General features: G+C 36.7%; 1 protein-coding gene across 2 annotated transcripts in view; it reads right to left on the bottom strand.

Annotated features, from left to right (window-relative positions):
• Window positions 1-20,807, bottom strand: part of COG5 (component of oligomeric golgi complex 5) — a 180,265-nt gene that overhangs the window by 41,935 nt on the left and 117,523 nt on the right. For both annotated transcript variants that reach the window (XM_068669755.1, XM_068669756.1), the window contains 6 exons: window positions 20,638-20,803; window positions 18,729-18,841; window positions 18,553-18,630; window positions 5,311-5,392; window positions 2,788-2,992; window positions 1,538-1,699 (listed from right to left, as the gene is read on the bottom strand). In XM_068669755.1, the coding sequence (XP_068525856.1) occupies window positions 1,538-1,699; window positions 2,788-2,992; window positions 5,311-5,392; window positions 18,553-18,630; window positions 18,729-18,841; window positions 20,638-20,803 (806 nt within the window). The remainder of the gene's footprint in view (window positions 1-1,537; window positions 1,700-2,787; window positions 2,993-5,310; window positions 5,393-18,552; window positions 18,631-18,728; window positions 18,842-20,637; window positions 20,804-20,807) is intronic.

Genomic DNA, 20,807 nt, shown 5'->3' with positions numbered 1-20,807 from the left:
TCTGGAATTACATGAGCTGTGCAGAAATACCCAGGGGATGCCTGAGCTTGACACAACTAATAAGCTGTGTTTTAGGCAATACTATGTAGTAACAAAGGCCCCAAAGGAATGACAGGGAACAAATGGAAGAAGGAAAATACTTCTAAATCTCTTGCAGTATTGCTCATACGTGGAACTCCACGGATCTCCTTCAGCTGGGGCTGCATTCATGAATGCTCTACTGAGAATGCAGACAAGCACAAGGACCATCCCAAGGGACCACAGTGCTGCTAGTGATGAGATTAGTCTCTCCCAAGAACTGGAGAGAAACGAGGAATATCCTTCTCTGAGAGTCCTGCAGGGCCCCAAACATCATTATCTAGAGGTCACTTTGGAAAATTCAGCTGAAGCTTACTAATTTTCATGTCATAGACTTATATAATGATTTGGGTTGGAAGGGACCTTAAAGACCACCCAGTTCCACCCCCTGCCATGGGCAGGGAAGCCTCCCACCAGCCCAGGCTGCCCAAAGCCCCATCCAGCCTGGCCTTGGACACCTCCAGGGATGGGGCAGCCACAGCTTCTCTGGGCTGCCTGTGCCAGGGCCTCACTACCCTCAAGACTACAGAATTTCTTCTTTATTCCTAATCTAAACCTACCCTTTTTAGTTTAAAACAATTACCCTTTGTCCTGTCCTTTGTCCTGTTAGAGCCCTTTGCCATCTTTCCTATAGGCCCCTTTTAAGTATTGGAAGGCCACAATAAGGTCTCCCCAGAGCCATCTCTTCTCTACACTAAATAACCCAAATTTTCTCAGCCATTCTTCATCGGAGAGGTGCTCCAGCCCTCAGATCATCTTTGTGGCTGTCCTCTGGACTCTTTCTAACAGGCCTACATCTTTCTTATGCTGTGTGTCCCAGAGCTGAATGTTTTTTTCCCTTTTCCTCTGCAAGGAGGAAAACAACATCAGCAGCCACACAGACAGGCACCTTCTGAGCACTCGTAACTCCCAGCCACAAGTTCAGTGTCAGCATTTAATTTTACCCAAATATACTCACACACATTCACAGTGTGAATACTGCCCATCATTTCCAGGCTGTACTAAACAGACTAGCCAAAACTTTATGAGTGTAAATATACATTGGTAATTCAAGCATCTCATTTTATAAATTCCGCATGGCATAATTGTCTTCAACTAATATCTTGCTGTTTCATTCTAAGAGATGATTTACATCAAAGATTATCATTTGCAGCCAAGTAAGCATCATTTTACTGTTGACATAGTCAGAATAATTAAGATATCAGATATTGGCAATAGGTTTAAAATTTCTCTTCCTCATATTTTATAAGCTTGAACAGTAAAACTTGAGTGAATATTACAGTTGTTCCAGAACAACAAAATACAGAAGATAAACCCTGACTTAATTTTTATGCTAATCAGTTTTAAAATTAAAGAGTAATCAACCTTTTACTGCTAACAAAATCTCATTTCTGAAATCGTAATATACAAGAAAAAATACGTTGAAGATTACATTTTGCAATGCATTATATGTGCATACCTGGCTATAGTTTTAATGATGCTGTCAAGCTCATCAGAAGAAGGAGGATTCCGACCTCCAGGAGGGAAGACAAGATTGATGGGATCAAAGAGTCGAGATAAAGATTTTGACAAATAAGCAGCTTCATATTGTTGCAGTGAATCTTTCAAGGCCTTTTCTGGGCTGTGGTTATAAGACAAAATTATTACATTCAAAATTCAAATACATAATAGCATCAGATCTTTCCAGACCATACAAACTTTGCAATATCCAACATTTCTTTTTTCTACTCTCTAAATACATTCATATACTTGAAAATATTTGAATACTGAATAGCTTGCTTTTCACTTGAATAGTGTAACTGGTCAGGCAGCTATTCTGTGTAGTGCAATAGAATTTGTAGCCCTTTCAGAAAGACCTATGTGGAATCCCTAATCCAAGATGTTCTCAAGACAAACAGTTGTAAAAACACCAACAGAATAACAATTGCAATCAAAGACATTTTTGTATTCCAGTGTTTCATTACAAGATAACTTGTGATCACTGGTATACTTTAAAAAATACAAAAAATCTCTCCTGGTATATGTATGTTTATAAAAAGGTTCAGATAGAAAGACCTATCTTAAAATTACTAAGTTCCAGTTCTTAGTATTTGTATTGGTGTATGTGATAAAGTAGTAGTTTTCTCAAATATTTTTCCTCATCGTCAGAAAAGTTTGACGAACTTTTTCCTTTGCCTAGAAATCCTAATAGACTTGATAAGCCTGTTTCAGTTTGATCTTTCTGGTATCTACCACTCACAACATGTTTTCCTAATGGTATATAAACATATAGATAGTGAGTCATAACAAACAGAACATATGTCACATTCCAGTGATTGTGGTATCATTAAAAGAAAGCTCCTGTTAGTAGCTTATAGCATACAATATATATATATATCAATATATATAAAACTGAATTTTGACAATCCCTATTTTTCATTTCCCAAAGAAACAAAAAAAAAAAAAAAAAAAAAAAAAAAACTGGTTTCAAGATAATATTACTAAGCACTTTGTGAAAGACAAGACAATCCAACACTGCTAATTACGTAATCTAATGAAAATCCCACAGCTCCAAAATAGTATCAAAACAATAAACACAAGAGGCCAAAAAAAGCCTTTAAAATGTTCCTGCTATGACAAGTTGATTAATACCAAGCTTTTAAAAATACTCTGTTTTCTTGCAGGATGCCAAGCTTCACATTGTACTGCATTAGAGTTCATAATACATACTCATAGTCTTGTTTTTTTTGCATGAATATGTCCTGTGTATCTTCTTCCATTTGTTGCAGTTCAGCAAAGAGATCAGTACTTCCACTTGTGTTAAAATTCCTCTGGATATTCTGACTGTATTGTTGCAGTCGCTTCCACAAGTCATTATAAAGCCTCAGTAATTTAGGGTATTCTCCTTCAAAAGCTTGTTTCAAAAACATAGAGGCTGCAAAATAAAGCAGTAATTAGTAATGCACATTAACAAGTTCAAACTAATTTATTTGATTTATATGAATAACCTGTATCCATGCATTTAAGTCAATGAATAATACGTAATATCATTCTCTCTCATACTACTAATGTAATACTTATAATTAATTTCAGAGTAGTATGAGCTATCACATTAAATGCAGTTGATAATGATATGTATCTAAAGCTCCAGTAATAAAACTCCATAGTTCAAAGACTGGACATGGAAAACTTATTTTGTGTATTAAATATACTAATTATGGTCATGAAATGGTTGGTAACAAACTTAATTATTAGTATTATTATTCATTTAAGTCCAAAGTGTGATTAGAACTCACTAAATAAAGCTTTTCTAACAATAGCTTGGCAGCGGAAGAAATGTGCTGCCGTGCAACTTTCAAGATACTCAGAAGAGACAAAGACAATGCCTAGGAGCCCAGCTCTACAAACTGTGATGGTGGAAGCACATGCTTTTACATACACCTCTTAAAATAAGGTACCTAAAATGTAATTCCTAAGCTTGTCAAATAAAGAATGACAAAGCCAGCAGAAAAATCAGTGTTATTGCTGAAAGCAACAGGAAATGAAACAAATGTTCAACTGTTGTTGAGACTGATGTTAATCTTGATCTAACATCACTCATACTTTATGGATTTCCCTGTTACATTAGGAGATTAACACTGTTCCATTCATTCATAAGTTTTCCAGGTTCTGGACCTCTGCCCCATTTTACCCAGCTTGTCAACTTGTCCTTTCAAAGTATATTCTTATCTTGAATACTGGAAGGTTCACATTTATTATCATATGTAGAGTTATTTTAGGTCACAAAATGATGTTTATAAAGCTGTCCCAGCCTCACAAAAGCAGATAATCATCTATTAGCATGCCCTGTAAACTGGCATGAATTCATATTTTCATTCTATTTTTCTGATACTGATCTTCCTCTAATCTATAAGATCTCAAGGTCGATGACTCATGTCAGTGAATTCAATCACTTAAAATTTACATGTTAAAAGGAACATTTTTATATAGATGTGCTATTTAAAAAAAAAAAAAAAGTCTACTTGCTGTAAGTAGTTTCCCCAAAAATCAGATGTAGCAAAGAAAAAACATCACTCAGTTTAAAAATCCAAATGTTCTCTCCAAACGTTGATATGAAAAATCATTAAAAATCACAAGTAATAAAATATTTTTGAATAGCTGTCAAGGTACTGCTGACAAAATGTAAGAGTTACCTTATTTCTGAGATGTTGATTGATCCCATTAACTGATGTCACAATTTTACAGTCTTAAAACCTTGTGCTGAAAACAGTTAGCACATGTTCTGTGTGAACATGAGATCCCTGGTATGTACATACTGCTTTTAAAGTATGCCTAAGGCAAACAGTAAAATGAATATGTTTTAACACAAGACGAATATATTTTCTTTTGGGATCATCTAGTTACTTAGCAACCACTGAAAATGAATCAAACAGCTACTTCCTCAAAATTATACTGCTGCCTTATAGCGGGGCAAGACGAAATTTTGAAGGGCCAATGCAGTAGCTGAGATCACAAAGATAAATGCAAACCTTATGTCTTTTGTACATGCAAAAGATTAACTTTATACTCTGTATACAAACATGAAAGATGTATTTCTGAAAGCACTGAGCTCATCTGGTTTTATGACCCAGCTGCATGCTGCATTAATATGACAACAGTTTTATGTTTATAACATGATTTTTATTTAATATTGCCTGGTTGCATCTGCTAGTTATTTATTACCAATGCGCTGAATATTGTGTATAATGAGAACACTAACCATTTATCTAGACAAGACAGAATTTTAACAAAACTCAGCTCCTGTTTATAAGGTATCAAAAAGTGGCTAAAAACAGACTAATACTGATGAGCGTTCATTAACAGAAGTGTGTATAAAGTGCTTTTTAAAATCAAATTACTACTTACAATTTTGGCCAACCCATCCACTTTGGAAAGAATAATGCACCATTCCAAATCTTTTTACTTACATGTGCAGTTCCAAAAACATACATATATATATATATATATATATTAATTACTACTAATTAATTAAACAGAAAACTTTTTTTTCTTTTTTCTGAAAACCTGATCACAGTTTAGAAAGACCATCCTGTTTGGTTATAAAACCATAAAAAATTTAAATTCACAGACCAAGCACTGAGTGAACCACTCATATAGTTTTAGTAGAGAAGATAATGCACAAAGAGTTTATAGAAATGAGAGATTCAAAATATCTACAAAACACATTACAAATCATTTATACCAAATACTTACAGTCTGTTGCTGACTGAAACTGAGAGGAGAGAGTCTGAGTTACTGCAGTCCAGAATTTGTACAAAATATCAGACTGGCCATCCTGATAGCAAGGGAGAAAAGAAAAGAAAGTTTTAAAGCAAAACCTTTTCAAATAATCTTAAACATTGCAAATGTTTCTATCACAGCCCTTCTACCACCACTGAGAACAAAAACTAATGAAGTCTGAGAAGTTTTCCTCGAGTTTAAAGCTAGAAAAAATACTTGGAAAAACAAAAGTAAAAGCTTCAGTCATCTCTCAAATGGCATCTTTTCCCTCATACCTGAGCGAAATGCTCCCACAAGAAATGCATAGATATTTTGGAGTGAGGTATGAGTGTAGAAAGAAATACATGTAGTATACTTTAGAAATTGTGTTAGAAAATCTCTTTGTATTGCAATGACCTTCTCATTCAGTGGGAGTTCTCTTGGTGGCTAAATCACAGCAATTATGTTACTGGCAGTACAACATGCTTATAGACACTGAGCAGGGACCAGAACCAGTCCATGCTGCTCTGTTTCACACAGAACTGCAAAAGAATTTCCAGCTTCAAAACCCATGAAAAACAAGGAAATACGGTGAACCTCACAGTTGACTCCTCACCACCTTGTGTCAACAAGGCTTGCTGCCAGAAGTGGAAACAAGGTAGTGTACTCTTGCAAAAAAAGACATACATGAAACAGCAGGCTGATTAGTTAATCCTCTGAACATCTTGCACTCAAAGCTCAAACCAACCATTAAATCATGATCTTGCTTCCTCTCTTTTGCTCTCTTCCTGTCTGTATGCTTGAGGTGGAAAAAACTGCAAGACCCGATGGTGGGTAACCTATCCTGGTCACCTGTTAGACACCTGGGAGGCCATCCAGTGTTTTAGAGTCACAGAATCACAGCATGGGTTGGGTTGGAAAGGTCCTTGAAGCCCACCCTGACGTGGGCAGGGACACCTCCCACTGAATGAAGTTGCCCCATCCAGCCCAGCCTTGAGCACCTCCCTGGATGGGAAAGCTCAGAATGTTTTTCTTGATTGCATGGTATATATACGCAATATATTGACCCTACTGTATAAATTAAGCAATTTGACTAAATCACTAAGGATGCTAAGGATACTAAGGATTATCAGCAAAAAGTTTTCAGTAAAACACCCATAAATGAAAAGCAAAATACTCAGCAACGCTTACGGATGTCAGCAATTACACGGATTTTAGGTTGGCACTTGTCTGTTTCTATTATGGTTGGACTTGATGATCTTAGAGGTCTTTTCCAACCTGAATGATTCTATGATTCTATCCCAACTCAATCTGAAACACCATAGTTTTTAAACCAAAGCACAATATTCACAGATAAAGATGAGTTTAAGCAAAGGACTCAAGACTGAAATCACTGTCAAAGAGGATGCAGTCAGTGCATTTTCTCAGTTTTCCTTTTGGTGCTGCCAATGACTTCGCTATGAGAAAAATGGAAAAACAATAAAACTAAACTAAACATTAGTTCTTCTTAACAACATAAGCTCTTTCAAATATAAAAGTCTAGCTAGTCCAAAATGAATTACTTAACATGACAACGTTATAAAGAAAGCACTCTATTCACTTGCACAGGCACTAACATAGAAAGCAATGAGGGTATTTAAAATGCCCTGCACTAACAGGGAACAGGCATTGAATCTGAAAATCTGGTCATTGAAAGATTGCAAGTTCAAGCTCAAGTTTTCAATTCAAAAACTATTATCTTAAATAATTGATATAAAGCCTGCACATCTGTCAAATGTACACTTTTTTTTTTATCATATTATCAGTCAGAATGCTTTCACAAATTCTGAGATTAGACACAGAATTCATCCAACTGTATCCTTTATCTCTAAAGATATCCAAAGAATGATAAAATCTGTGGGTCAGAAGAAAGAGAGAACATCTTTTATCTTGTTGGGTAACCAGAGGGACAGGGCGTCACACCCGTAAAATGTATGAGAATTAACATAGAAAACTAAAATCAACGGGAATGATGGGATCTCATTTGTGACTGCTTGAGGACACCTATGGATTTAAAAACCAAAGTAACCCCATCTTATAGCTATGTTTGTATTTTCTGTAAAATTGTAGTTGATTTTCATATATGGGAAAAATAAAATGATAATTTTAGACAGTGATTCAGAAGGTATACTGCATGAAAAGTCTTTTTTGGGGTAAATTTATTACTATAGCATAACTGTGAAATCATTCAGCTCTTCATTTCACAGTTTCACATTTGAAATACGAAAATTAGTATAAAACAAATGGCCTTTCACATAAACTATGAAGTAAAGTAATTAGCTTTCATATTCTCTATACCAACCTGGAACATCGTTTGCCTGTTCAGCATAGTAACTCAATTCAATTTCAAAATAATCTAATGGATGCAGAAAAAGACTTATAGAGCACCTTCAAACAACTTTCTTTCATTAATGTAATCACCATCTACACCTCTGTCATAGTCTCAGCAGAAAATACAATGATTAAATGGTCTTGAATGCAAACTTGCTTGCAATCCCTCCACATTTCTGTCTTAATTGTGATTCAGCACTGTGACAAGTAAGAGCAACATAAACCTGACATTTCATTTTTTTTTTTGTGAAAATATGTAACATTTGTACATAACCATACGTAAGTACAAACTCGGATGTATATACCTATGTACTCATGTAAACACATGCATAGCAGACACAGCTGTAGCAATTAAACCTCTGCCCATTAGCTTGTTTCTTCTGACCCAGGCAAATGGTATTCATTTACACAGAAATTCATAATGATCTAGGCCCTTATGGCTTGGCTATCCAACTGTAATTTGTAGAAGGAGAAACAGAGGGGAAAAGTACATGGAAAATTCAACCATTTTATACTGATTGACTATGCAGTCAAAAATGTTTAGGGAAAAAAATGATTAATGTCACAGTTTTGGAACAACTGAAAACATTATCTAGGGAGTTCCTGCTGGTTGCTTCTGTGATGTGATGTAGGATGTTTCACTTTGTCCAGTGCTGAGATGCAGTCACTCTGGAGGTGAAATACAGCTGGTGGTGAAATGTAGTACACAAAAGACCACGTAAGAGTTTGTGGCAGGAACTAGAAAACACTGTTGCCTACGCAAACACCAGGGGGTATTTAAGTGGGTGGACTGTAGTTACCGAAATTGGAACAGAGCAAAGCATTAGATATTCCTGCTGGAGTAAAGAGTGCCATATGCAACCATGAGCAGCCAGAAACCATTTATTTATTTTGTTTAAACCTGTAATTTCTTTGCTTAAACATCACCTCAATATATTATTTTCTTAAATACTTTTAGGTACCTGGCTGCTTATTTCTTAAAGAAAGTATTCTAACAGAGATTACTTCTGTGCTGTAGGTCACAATGGAAGTTATAATTTAACTATTACAAATATAATGTGCAATCCCATTTGTTAATAATCAATATTAGAAAAGGACACACAAAAAAAGAGTAGCAAACGGAGTGTTTTTCCCCAGCTTAGCAGAGAAATTGAAGGAATTTCCCTCTCCTTGGACTGGACAACTTCAAGGACTTAAAAAAATTGATGGAATAAAGGTGGAAGAGTAAAGGGCAGCACTGCTTGCCTGAAATGTACACAGCACATCTATTGACTCATCGTAATGGTAAGTTTATAAGTCTTCCCCTCTGCTTCACACAGCACTGTGAGCAATGTCCCAACGGAATCAGAAAGGAACAGCACTTCTGGGCTTTAAACTTTGAGAAGCTGCAATCTACCTGAAATTGCATTCTTGTCATCTGTACTTTTGTAGTATGTAAGCAAGGAACCTGATCCTCTACTACACCATACTTATACCAAATGTCCTCACTGGTAGACAACGTATGGGAGCATTGGATATACTTAAATTAGTCATCTATTATGTAAAAAGGATTCTTTTTGATTCAGCTCTGTCTTGTGTCTATACTTGGCGCCTAGCAGACTAACTTCCACTATTCAGTAAACACACAACCTCATCACTAGCTTAAAAAGAACTGCTTCTGCAATTAAACAGCTTTTTGCAGCGTACCATCATATTTTTGTAGCAGAACTAAAAATGATGTGCTAATATTTTTATCAAGTAACATTCTGAGACCTTAAACTGGGAATTTTCCGTTTCTCTTGCTTCTGAAAACTATATGAAACTGAAAGAAGTTACAGACACACACACCCCCAACAAAAATGCTTGCTTTAAAATCTAGTCACAAGCAGATTAACATCTTGTGATACAATCCCTTGTAGCAGGAGCAGCTGACAAGATGAGTAATGAACTGCATCCGATTATCTTTGCAGCTCTGTGGCAATCATCTTCCACCAGCTTCCTATTCCATAACCAACACTGGAAAAAGGTCACTATTCCCTCATATTCCACCCCCAACAGTGGAAATGTTTGATAAGGCAGAAAACACACAAAGCTTTGGAAGTTGAGGTCTAGCCAGAAAGTCCAACATTACAGTTACCTGGGGCAAAACTGTTTCAGGTGTACATTGCATAGTATACACCAAAAAATAAATAATTTGAAGTCTTTCTGAAGGAAATTATTACACCTTAGCATATAATATAATCCTGTATCCTCTTTTCATGCAATACCTTCCTTCTTCAACAAAAGAGCCTTGCTTGTAACTGATGGTATCTAAAACTCAAGACAGGCGAGATTCAGGTTGACATATACATATTTGCCCTCTAGCGAATACAACTTAATGAGATCTATGAACATTAATTTCAACAAACGGTAGAACTACAATGGCAAAACAGGATTTTTCCCCCAAATCGGATCCTTTATTTTGACCTCACAGTAGAGAGAATCTGCACGGAAATCAGAGTTTGCACCATTGCAAAAGGGTTGGGAAGTTAAGATCAGCCACAGAACTGGCTATTTTTTTTCATAGAAATGTACTGTGAAAATGCTCCTGTATCTAAACTGCACTTACATAAACTAATAATCTACCAACTCATGCTGGGAATCAAAAAAATTGTTACTGCTCTTGCTGTGCCCAGTGACCACTATGTTCTCCAGAAGTGATGCAGCTGAGGCTACTCCATTTAGTAGCCTCTATGCAAGTCTGTGCGTAGTGCAAGGCAGTTTAGGTCCGTCTTCCTCTTGCCGATTCTCTGTCGTCAGAAATAAACTGAACTGCCCATTAACATCAACCAGAGCAACCCTCTGCCATTCTGACCTACTGCACAGCTGGCCAGAACCAGGGAAATTAAGGTGCTTTTTGAAAAACATATGAACTATAAACACGAGCTACTTTTGAAAATGTTATTCCTAGGAAATCCACTTTCATCTATACAGAGTAAAATAGAAAAATGCATCAGGTTCCAGTCTGACCCATCCAGTACAATTTTTCCATTTTTCATACTGTTTAAAAATTATGTATTCAGTCACACACACTGTTCACATAGGAATTACTTGCTTATGGAAATTACACACATAAATCAGACAAAATATGTCCATCAGGCTAGACCACAAATGGCAATGAATTTTCTCAGCAGTAGGGCTCACTACATGAACTGGACAAAAATCATTAGTGTAAGCCGTAATTCAACAAAGTTTACCCTTATTAGAATAATACATGCAAGGCAGCCTGTTAGACTTCCATTGTGTTTCTTATTTATGTGAAATTAAGAATGTCCTTAAGTGCTTTGCTGAACCAGGGCCATAATCAACAATCAGTAAAAAAAAAGTGTTCACCTTGTACAATTAGTTTCAACTGTTAATATGAAGCTACTGTTGCCAATACTTTGCGCAGATAATAATATTGAGCAATTTCTGTACAAAGCATATTTTAAGATAATGGTTTCTTAAGTAAATCTTTCTACCGTAAAGAAATAAAATGGAATCTGTCTCCAATAATATAAGCATGAATAAGTGTGAAAATTTAATATTCTAATGGCTAAAGTTTAACTTTTGATAGTCTAGCATAGAAATGGTCTATATTTAGTAGATGCCAAATTAAAAGCAGCCCCGTTGCCTCTCGGGCAGAGATTTTAAGCCACATGTCAATAAGCCTATGTTCACAAAAAGCTGAGTCTCAAAGCTTCAAAAAGAAGGCTGTTACAGCATGCAGTGCAACTGTGAGAGACTGCAAACTCAATTAGCCACTATGCAATGACTGGTGCTAAGTATTCATATATTGGTATGAAATGAACAGGAAAAATACATGCATATACTGGCACATTAAAAATCATTTTTTTTCAATAGTCTTTATACCTTCAATGCATTGCATTATAGCATGTCTGCAGTCCAGTTAATAGTGCAAAGTGACATTATTACTCAGCTGTATAGATTTGAAATTTAGATTAATGTTCCTTGTTTACAGGATTACAAGATTATCTTTGGTGGAAAAAATACAGGCTGACAAAATCAAAGTGCTAAAACTCCCTTCCCACTTACTCACATGGAAGTGACTTGATTTCACAGTTCAAAAACTATAACCCATTTTCCACTAATAGCTACTAGTAAGTTAATAAACCACTGAACAATAGTGAGCTGAGTACCAGTACCATCAGAGCAATGATATTTGAAGATCTGCATCCAATATTACTCTACAATAATATTAATGTTGCAGCCTGGAAAACTGACTTAAAAATTGTTCAAACATAAAAACAGAACAGCTTACTTCATTTTTTAAAAACATACCAAGCTTCTAATTAACTTTGCTATTACAGAAATGAAATCTCTTGAGCTCTGTTCTTAATATAACTGCTTGGCATCTGACATTAAATCTAAATTCAAGGAATGAGAATGAAAGCATCCCCTTATTCAGTATTAGACAAGAATACAAGAAGATGCTGAAAAGACATATATTTATTTTTACAAACATCTCTATTTCCTCCACACTGTAAATTTAGAACTTAATGAGTATAATTTCCCATCTGTGAATTATCATATTTGTGTTTGTCTCAAATAGCTATTCTAACATTCAAATAATAAATCTGACCCACTGATTCTAAACTGGCTCCCACTTCATGACAATCGCTTCCAACTTATTTTTCCCTGTAGAAATTTTAATACTTTGAGTAGAGTGTGAAAAAATCTTTATTGTGAAGCCTCTTTGAAGTGTAAAACAATATAGTGAATATTACCATGAAGCTAGTTGCTGCAGGCTCCTGAAATCAGGCTTTGCATACTAATACGTACAGTGTTTTCTATCTGTAATCAAAGGCTCCACCATAAAGAAATATGGGACTTGAGAACATTGCTCTAAAAACAGAAGACGTTTAAAGGACAGCCTAAATATTTTTCCACTGATAAAGCAACAATGCAAATGCTTTAACAATTTTGTACAGCAAGATCTTATGGAACAGAAATAAGAAAATCTATTTGCACTATTTCTATAGCAACAAAATTGCCAAATGTGAGACTGCGAACAAAAAACCATCAGTAGTGCAATTAATCAGTAAAGAAACAGAAAAATTCAGTGTGTTTTGTGTGTTTTGAGTAAACCTTTTCTGTGTTCTCAAGGTAGTCTAGATTAAATTTTGAAAAAGATATGAATTTCTATATGCATATGAATTTCTAATGTTGTCTACATTAGACCACTGTAGGTGAACACATGTCAATAAATGACAACATGACTTTAAAAATGACCTTGATTTTTTGTTTTACTGCAGGGCACAGAATTTCATTACACTGTGTTGATCATTTCATACCCAAGGTGCAATAGTTTCTAGACTTCCAGGTCTCCTTATATGCATCGGACAGAAGAAATAAAATCTTTTTTTTTTTTCTAATATAATGTTCTTAACTAGAAAGTAAAGACTGCATTTTCCCAATTCTAATATTAGAATTCCTGCATGATTCCTTAGAAAAACTTATTTGTAACAATCAAAAATATTCAGGTCTTAAACAGTGTCCTGTATCTTCAAACTACTTAAAAACGTTAATTAATCCTTCCGTGCTCTTGCAAGATATGTATCATATGGAAGTAAATGAACTTAGTGTTTCCAAAAGCCAGTAACTACCCAAGGGACTCGACAGCTGCCTTTTGTCCAGGGAACTGATTCAGTATGCACAGCTGCACCTCAACTCTGCTTTCACCTTGACTATTATGTACCTCAGCCAAGGATGACGGGGTAGTTTGTTACCATGCCCATTCAACCCCCAGTCGTTCAAGTAAGACTGACAAGAATAATGATGAAAAGCAAAGCTGCCATTAAATGCATTTATTTCCCAATAGCAATCTGACTTAAATTCAGCTGACTTAATAATTTTCAGTCATCACCGAACTGCGATCTGCACAGACCCCAACACAAAAGTAGTGAAAACCAACAAAGGTCACTCTCACCTACCAAGCCAAGCAACCTCAACATCATCCCTTCTTTTTATAGCTGCACATTTCTGGCAGAGAAACAGGATTAAAGTCCTAGAGAAGATGCACTAGAAAACCATTACACCAGCTCTGAATTACTTTTAACACGGCTAGCTGTGGACATGTAGATCATCTAAAACTAGAATCAAGACTCTTAAATTAGATTTTTTTATTATTATTATTTTAGGGAAATCTTGCAACAGAATTCAGCCTAACAATTTGTGGGTTTGAAATTAAGAGCATCTTCACTATGTTGGGGATAGCAAACCTGCTCATTCACCTGTGTTTAACTACACACTTCATGGAGATCTAATGCTTAAATATTAAACAGAAACTCCAGTAGAAACGGTGAACAAATAATCCAAATCTGCTTCTACAAAAGATCGATACTTTCAATAATAGGGGAAAGATTATTTCATGAATTCATGTAAGGCAGTAATTAGATTATTTTGCATTTTTTCCACTTGGGATTATTTTTAATTGGGTCAACTGAATGTGAATATATGATGTTAGATGTGAATAACTTCAAAGCAGCAACATTTTTAACAAGTTTGACAGGGGAGGAGATGTAAGAAGGTGAAATGTTAAGTACACTTTGGGAAATAAACATTTATATTTTCAATTTATTTTCTTTATCTTATGTAATCATGAGGACATTCCCTTCTGTATCGTTAACACCTCACATTGCCAGCGTTGACAACTCAAGAAAATAGCCTGCTTACTCACCAAACGTTCATCAGGAGAGGCAATGATAAGAGCCCTCCACAAAGTACATAACAACACTCCCTATAACTCTCAGCTCATTCTTGTACCCAGAGGCTTACGTAAATGACAGATTTTGCAGGCTTCCAAGCTGTTAAGAAATGCGGACATCAGCAGACCAAAGGAGATCAAAGGCAGGTCTGCCCTCTTGCAGACATGACTTCTTCCCTGCCTCCCTTCCCTTGGGAGCACAGAACCCAGCTCACCCTTTCTATTGACCAACCCAACCACCCCCGGCCGCCCCCAAATAATCATTTGCTGCATTTAAGGTTGTTTCTCACTTTGAAGAACTGTTCACTGATGCCTATGTAGGAGTGAAGGACCCAAAATAGATAAGGATCAGAGATCATTTTCAACACTTCTACAAGGGGCTTAGAGGGATTCTTATCTCTAATTAGGAAACTGGCTGTCACAGAATGATGTGCTCTGCTGTGACTTACGCTGAAGTCAATTGTGGTTTAGATATTAAAATAGCTGAAACAGGATTAGTCACTACACATTGCAAGAGCGAAATAAAGCAGAGTAAACTGGAGTAACCTATTAGCTCTTTGAAGGTGAATTAAGCAATTGAAAGAAGTGATGTAAGTAGCCAGTCACTAGGTGAATAAAAATATCAATTTCATATTATTTAAGTCATGTTTGTAACTCTAATGTTTCCCTCAAGATAATGAAAAAATTATCCCACCTTTAAAAAAATGCATAATTAAACCTGTATTTGTTTTCCCACAAAACCATAAATTATAATTTATGAATTCTTAATTTTCTTAGCTTCACTCATGAACTTAAATCTAGTCATTAATCACAGAATGGCTTGGGTTGGAAGGAACTCATGAAAGATCAACTCATTCCGACCCCTGCCATGGGCAGGGACACCTCCCACCAGACCAGGTTGCCCAAAGCCCCATCCAGCCTGGCCTTGAGCACCTCCAGGGACGGGGCATCCACAGCTTCTCTGGGCAGCCTGTGCCAATGCCTCACCACCCTCTGAGTAAATAATTTCTTCCAGATATCTAATCTAAATCTGCCCTCTTTAGTTTAAAACTATTACTCCTTGTCCTATCACTACACTCCCTGACACGAAAAGTTGCCACTAAAAATGTCCATTCAGTCTTAAAACAAGAGTATTTCTCATTTAAATATGTCTAGATCTTTTGGAGAAATTAAAATTGTAATTTGCATACTTACAGATTGGTAACAAATCTATATTTCATTACAAGTATGAAATGTAACAATGTACACTGAGTGCATGACTTCTCAAAAGGGACGTGAATTCCTTCACATACATTTAATATTGTGGCAGAGGACAAATATGAAAATCCAGATGTGCAAAGGGAAGGCTTACATGATTATCATGGTATGTCATTTAAATCTTGTCCGTATTTAATGGTGAAAAAATTTGGAAGTGAATTCTGTTACTAATGAGAGAAACCACAGTGTAGAAAAGCTGTGGGTGTTGTCATTGCCCTGCTGCTGAACCTCAGTATTTATAAATTTATGAAGTTCTATGCCTCAGTTTCTCCATCTGTCAGATTTTTGAATTTCAGTGGTTTTGTGTTGTTTTTGTGTGTGTGTGTGTGTTTTTGTTTGGTTGGTTTTTAGTGTTTTCTGTTGTAGTAGTTGTTGGTCATTTATTTTACATAGATTTTGTGAATCCTTTAATTAATTAGTGTTTAAAACTAATTTTTGGATACAACATGCTACAACACTACTAAATATCATTATGGTAACAGGTAATTAGAAGGCCAGAAAGCACATGTTTGAGATCATAACAGAGAAGATGCAGGCTATGCTATCTGTGAAGGGAAGGACAGAAAAAAATTCCCAATGGAAAAAAGAGAATGATTTAAAAAAAAAAAAAAAAAAGTTGCTTCCTTGCTTTTAAAGGACTTGTGCTTTAAAAAAGCTGGGTCTCCTCTTCTGCTTCCTAGGATGATACTTGCACTGCAATAATCAAAACAAGGAAGCAGATGGACAGGCAAAGTGGTACTGCAGCTGCTGCAGAAGATGACTATAATAATAATGTTGACATCAGTAACAGTAATTAGTGCACAGACTGTAGAGTGGATGATTCGTTTTCCTCTCTCCTGGTGTGGGCATGCTGCCCTAGTGAATGTATACAATGTCAGTACCTTTAGTTTGTTTTGTTCATTTGCTCAGTTTATTAATGAATTCCAAAATGATAAAGAAAATCCAACTTTTCTGCCTGTCCAGAACAGCTGGTAGGGAAAGCATGTTGTTTCAGTTTGTTCTAATAATAGATGGAATCTTCATTAGTAAATGGCAAATTATCAATTTCTTACTTATATCTATTTTCAATGTACACAACAATTCTTGCTCTCCCATACAGCCATCTGTACATGCTTTCTTGAATTTCAGCAGCATCTAGTACTTGTCTGATTTTGTCTAAAGAACAGCTGGTACTGCATGGTGTCACTTCTCCATCTGTAGGCTTTCAGAGTGTCCTCCTTTTCAGGGGACACTATGAAAAATGGTACAACTGCGAGAATGGCCAAGAAAAACACTGTGTTACAATGAACCACGTAGGTAAGAAGAAGGCAAAGCGTCAGTGCTAGCAGCAGTACTGTCTCGTGCTAAGAGAGTTCTGGTAGAACTAGACAAGGAAGCACCACTGCTCCTTAGATGCCTCACTGAGAATGACAACTGTCCAGCTTGGTGTTATGCTCTGCCAAAAGTCCTGCTGAAGAGCCAACTAATTGGAAGTGGGATAAGTGTGGAGAAACAAATAGATGGGTTTTATCTGGAAAACACAATTTATCTCTTAGAAGTAAGTAATCCTGTGGTATGAAGTCAACGGGAAGGAAGAGTTATAAAAGGTAACAAGGAAGATGCTTAGCATACGAAAACCCCAAAACCTTTGTTTTTTTCCTTATTCTGCATCTACTCTGCATCTAGCTTCTATTGAGATCTTTTTTACCTGTACGTTGTTTCTCCATAATGATAAAAAATTTCCTTTGGCTTCCCTTCATTACCATCTTCGACAACCAGAAAAAAAAATCCCATTTTCAAATGCCATTCTACCAATGGAAAGAGTGAAATTGAGAAGCACAGGCTCAGGATAGGAGCTACCCATCAACGCTACAAGTTCATTTATCTCAGCTCCCTTTCCATCCAAACTCTTCCCAAACCTTCCAGAGTTCCTCCTTCTTTCTCCAGGTTTCTCCTTTAAAGTGCTGATCTACTGGAGGGATCCACCCAGGCAATAATAGATACTTTTGCCAAATCAAACTTTTCAATGTAGAAAATACGCTAAAACTTTATAAGCTTTCTGGAGTTGTGTTTTGTTGTTGTTGTTTTGTTTCTTTATGATACAGGAAGATGTTTAAAGTACCTCACAGAAAAACAATGTTCTATGCAAGATCTTTTGGAGCTCAGCTTAACTGACAGATAAACTTATATGCTGTGTTCAACCTTCATTATTTGCTTTTACTGTTGAGAAGACCACATTTGCATATGAACAGTTTCCCCAATGTATTTCAAAAATTAAAATCATGTAAATTAAAAATCCATCCATATACATGGAAAAGGAGATGTCTGTGTAAATACATCTTTTGTTTTTGTATCTTCTCATCTACCTTGGTAGACGAGAAAGCTTCAGTAACACTGTTCCTAACACTAAAGGAGATCATTAATCAAATTATTCCAAATATGAATAGAAAACAATGCAATTGAATGGGGAAGAATAGGTATTCAAAAGAACAGCCATGATTATTTTTCAAGGAAAAAATTGCCAAGAAGTTGGGAAACAGATGGCTGAAAGTGTTAGATGAAGACACATTTTCCTATGCTAACTAACAGACTTAATTAATTGCTCAAATCACATGGTATTTTATGGAATGACATTAATGATCAGTAATAAAAACTGACAGTAGTGTCTTATTGGCTCCGTTTAAAGAAAACAAAAGAAATTATTATAAAAAGAACATGTTTATATCCTACAGATGTAACCCACAGACCATAAATACAGCTTTCAGTGTTAATGTGACTTTTACCACTTTCCCATTAATATAATTACAAATTGTTATGGAACTCTAAAATTTTAAACAAAAGCTTTCCCTCATGGCAATTTCCTAAACAGAATTACTAAAATGTATTCATCTAAATTAAAACTTTACCTTAACTATTTCCTCAATGAAACAGACATGTGAAATAGGATCTCTCTTCTTTGTCAATAGTTTCTGCAAGTGCTGCACCTGTAAGAAAATAAATTATTTAGTGGAAAAGTGACACCTTCTATTAACTTACATGCAAAATTGCCTCACCAGACAAGCATTAATTAGCTGTTGAGTACCTGTCCACAAGCAGCACAGATCTGATCCATGAGTTTCTCCATGTTTGTCCAGAGAGCAGCTCGAAAAGCTGCTGTATTCCCAGGTGTTGGCATAGCAGCTCTACCAGGGCCACCTATATGTGTTTTTAAAAACACACAACAGCACACTTCAGATTTCACACGTGAAAATTAAAATATTACAAATAGAGATCTTTATGCATACACTGACATAAGAAATTTACTTTAAAAAAATCAGAGCAGCCTCCACAGAAACACCATGGTTGTGCCAATGAGCATATCGCAGCATATAAAAGCAGGATATTACCAGCTCAGCTCAGGACGTAAACGTACAGGTGAACTAAAATAAGTGATATTCCAGCTGAAGGGTATGCAACTTCTATACTTTCTATACTATATTCCACATCTACATGTATATTTTCAGATCTCAAACTCATTGCAAGCATTTTTTTGTGTGTATGTTGTTTTTTTTTAAGTGTTAAATTTTCATTACTGCCAATTCTGGTGACCATTTCCAGGCACATGAAAGAGAATATAATCAGGAGTAGTAGTCAACACGGATTCACCAAGGAGAAATCATGCTTGACTACCCTGATAAGCTTCTATAATGAAATCACAAACTTGATGGATGAGAGGGAAATTATCTACCTGGACTTCAGTAAGACTTTTGACACTTTTTACACTGTCCCCCATGAGATCCTCACAGACAAGCTGTTGAAGCATGGGCTATATGAGCACACAAGTGAGGTGGACTGAATACTGCCTGAATGGACGGCCCCAGGGGGTGGTAATAGGTGGTGCAAAGTCTAGTTGGAGGCCAGTAATGAGCAGAGTACCCCAGGGGTAAATACTGTATCCAGCCCTGTTTAGCATCTTCTTTATCAATCTGGACGATGGGGTAGAGTGCACCCTCATTTGTGGATGCCACAAAATTTGTGGATGACACAAAACTGGGAGGAGCGTCTGATTCACCACAGGGCCATGCTGCCATCCAGAGGGACCCTGACAGGCTGAAGAGGTGAGCTGGCATGAACCCTGTGAAGTTCAACAAGGAAAAGAACAGAGTCCTGCACCTGGGGAGGAAAAACCCCACGCACCGGTACATGTTGGGTGACACCCAGCTGGGAAGCAGGTTGACAGAAAAGGATTTGGGGGTCCTGGTGGCCACCAAGTTGAACATAAGCCAGCAATGTGCCCTTGCCACTAAGAAGGCTGAGAGTAGGCTTGGCTGCATTAGGCAAAGTATAACTAAATTCTCAGAGTAAATAATTTCTTCCTTATATCTAATCTAAATCTACCCTTTTCCTTTAAAACCATTCCCCTTTGTCCTGTCACTACACCCCCTGACAAGGAGTCCCTCCCCAGCTTTCCTGCAGGCCCCCTTTAGGCACTGGAAGGCCGCTGTAAGGCCTAAAGAAGACTCCAGGCCGAAGAACCCCACCTCCCTCAGCCTATCTTCACAGGAGAGGTGCTTCAGCCCCTTGATCATCCTTATGGGCCTCCTCTGGACTTGTTCTAATATGTCCATGTCCTTCTCGGCCCTGGATGAGGTAACCTGATGCAGTGGGTGACATCCCTGCCATCTATGATCCTTCCACCGACACAAAGAAAGAAAAATTTGGATTCAGCTTTCCATGACAAACTCCTAAGAAAACACTGCCAAGTTGTAAACTAATGAAGGCAATTTCCTGGGAAAGCGGGGGAAAAGAGAGAGGGGAAAAATCATAGAAAAACCTCTGAGCACAATAACAACAAACATTTTAGTTTTGTATTAGATGAGTACTGCCATCATCTACCATTTAAAGCAAGCAGGGAAACATTTAACAGGCTGGGATGTGAGTTTCTTTTGACAACATACAGTATTTCTGTCAAAAAAGATCAGGTAGGGATCTCTGTGAAACAAGTATCATACCTCTTGCAACAGTTTGAGACGGCTGGGTCAATACTTTGATATCCAAAGCATTTTTGATGTTCTCCTCCAGGGCCGTGCAGTACCCATCCACCACGTTAGCAATGGTATCCTTCAAAGTTCCAAGGTTATAGAAAACCTGAAGAGCAGTTCCCACTTGAGTAGGACTCTAG

The sequence above is a fragment of the Anas acuta genome, chromosome 1 (assembly GCF_963932015.1).
Source record: "Anas acuta chromosome 1, bAnaAcu1.1, whole genome shotgun sequence".
NCBI lineage: Eukaryota > Metazoa > Chordata > Aves > Anseriformes > Anatidae > Anas > Anas acuta.
This window is presented reverse-complemented; position numbering and strand designations above follow the sequence as displayed.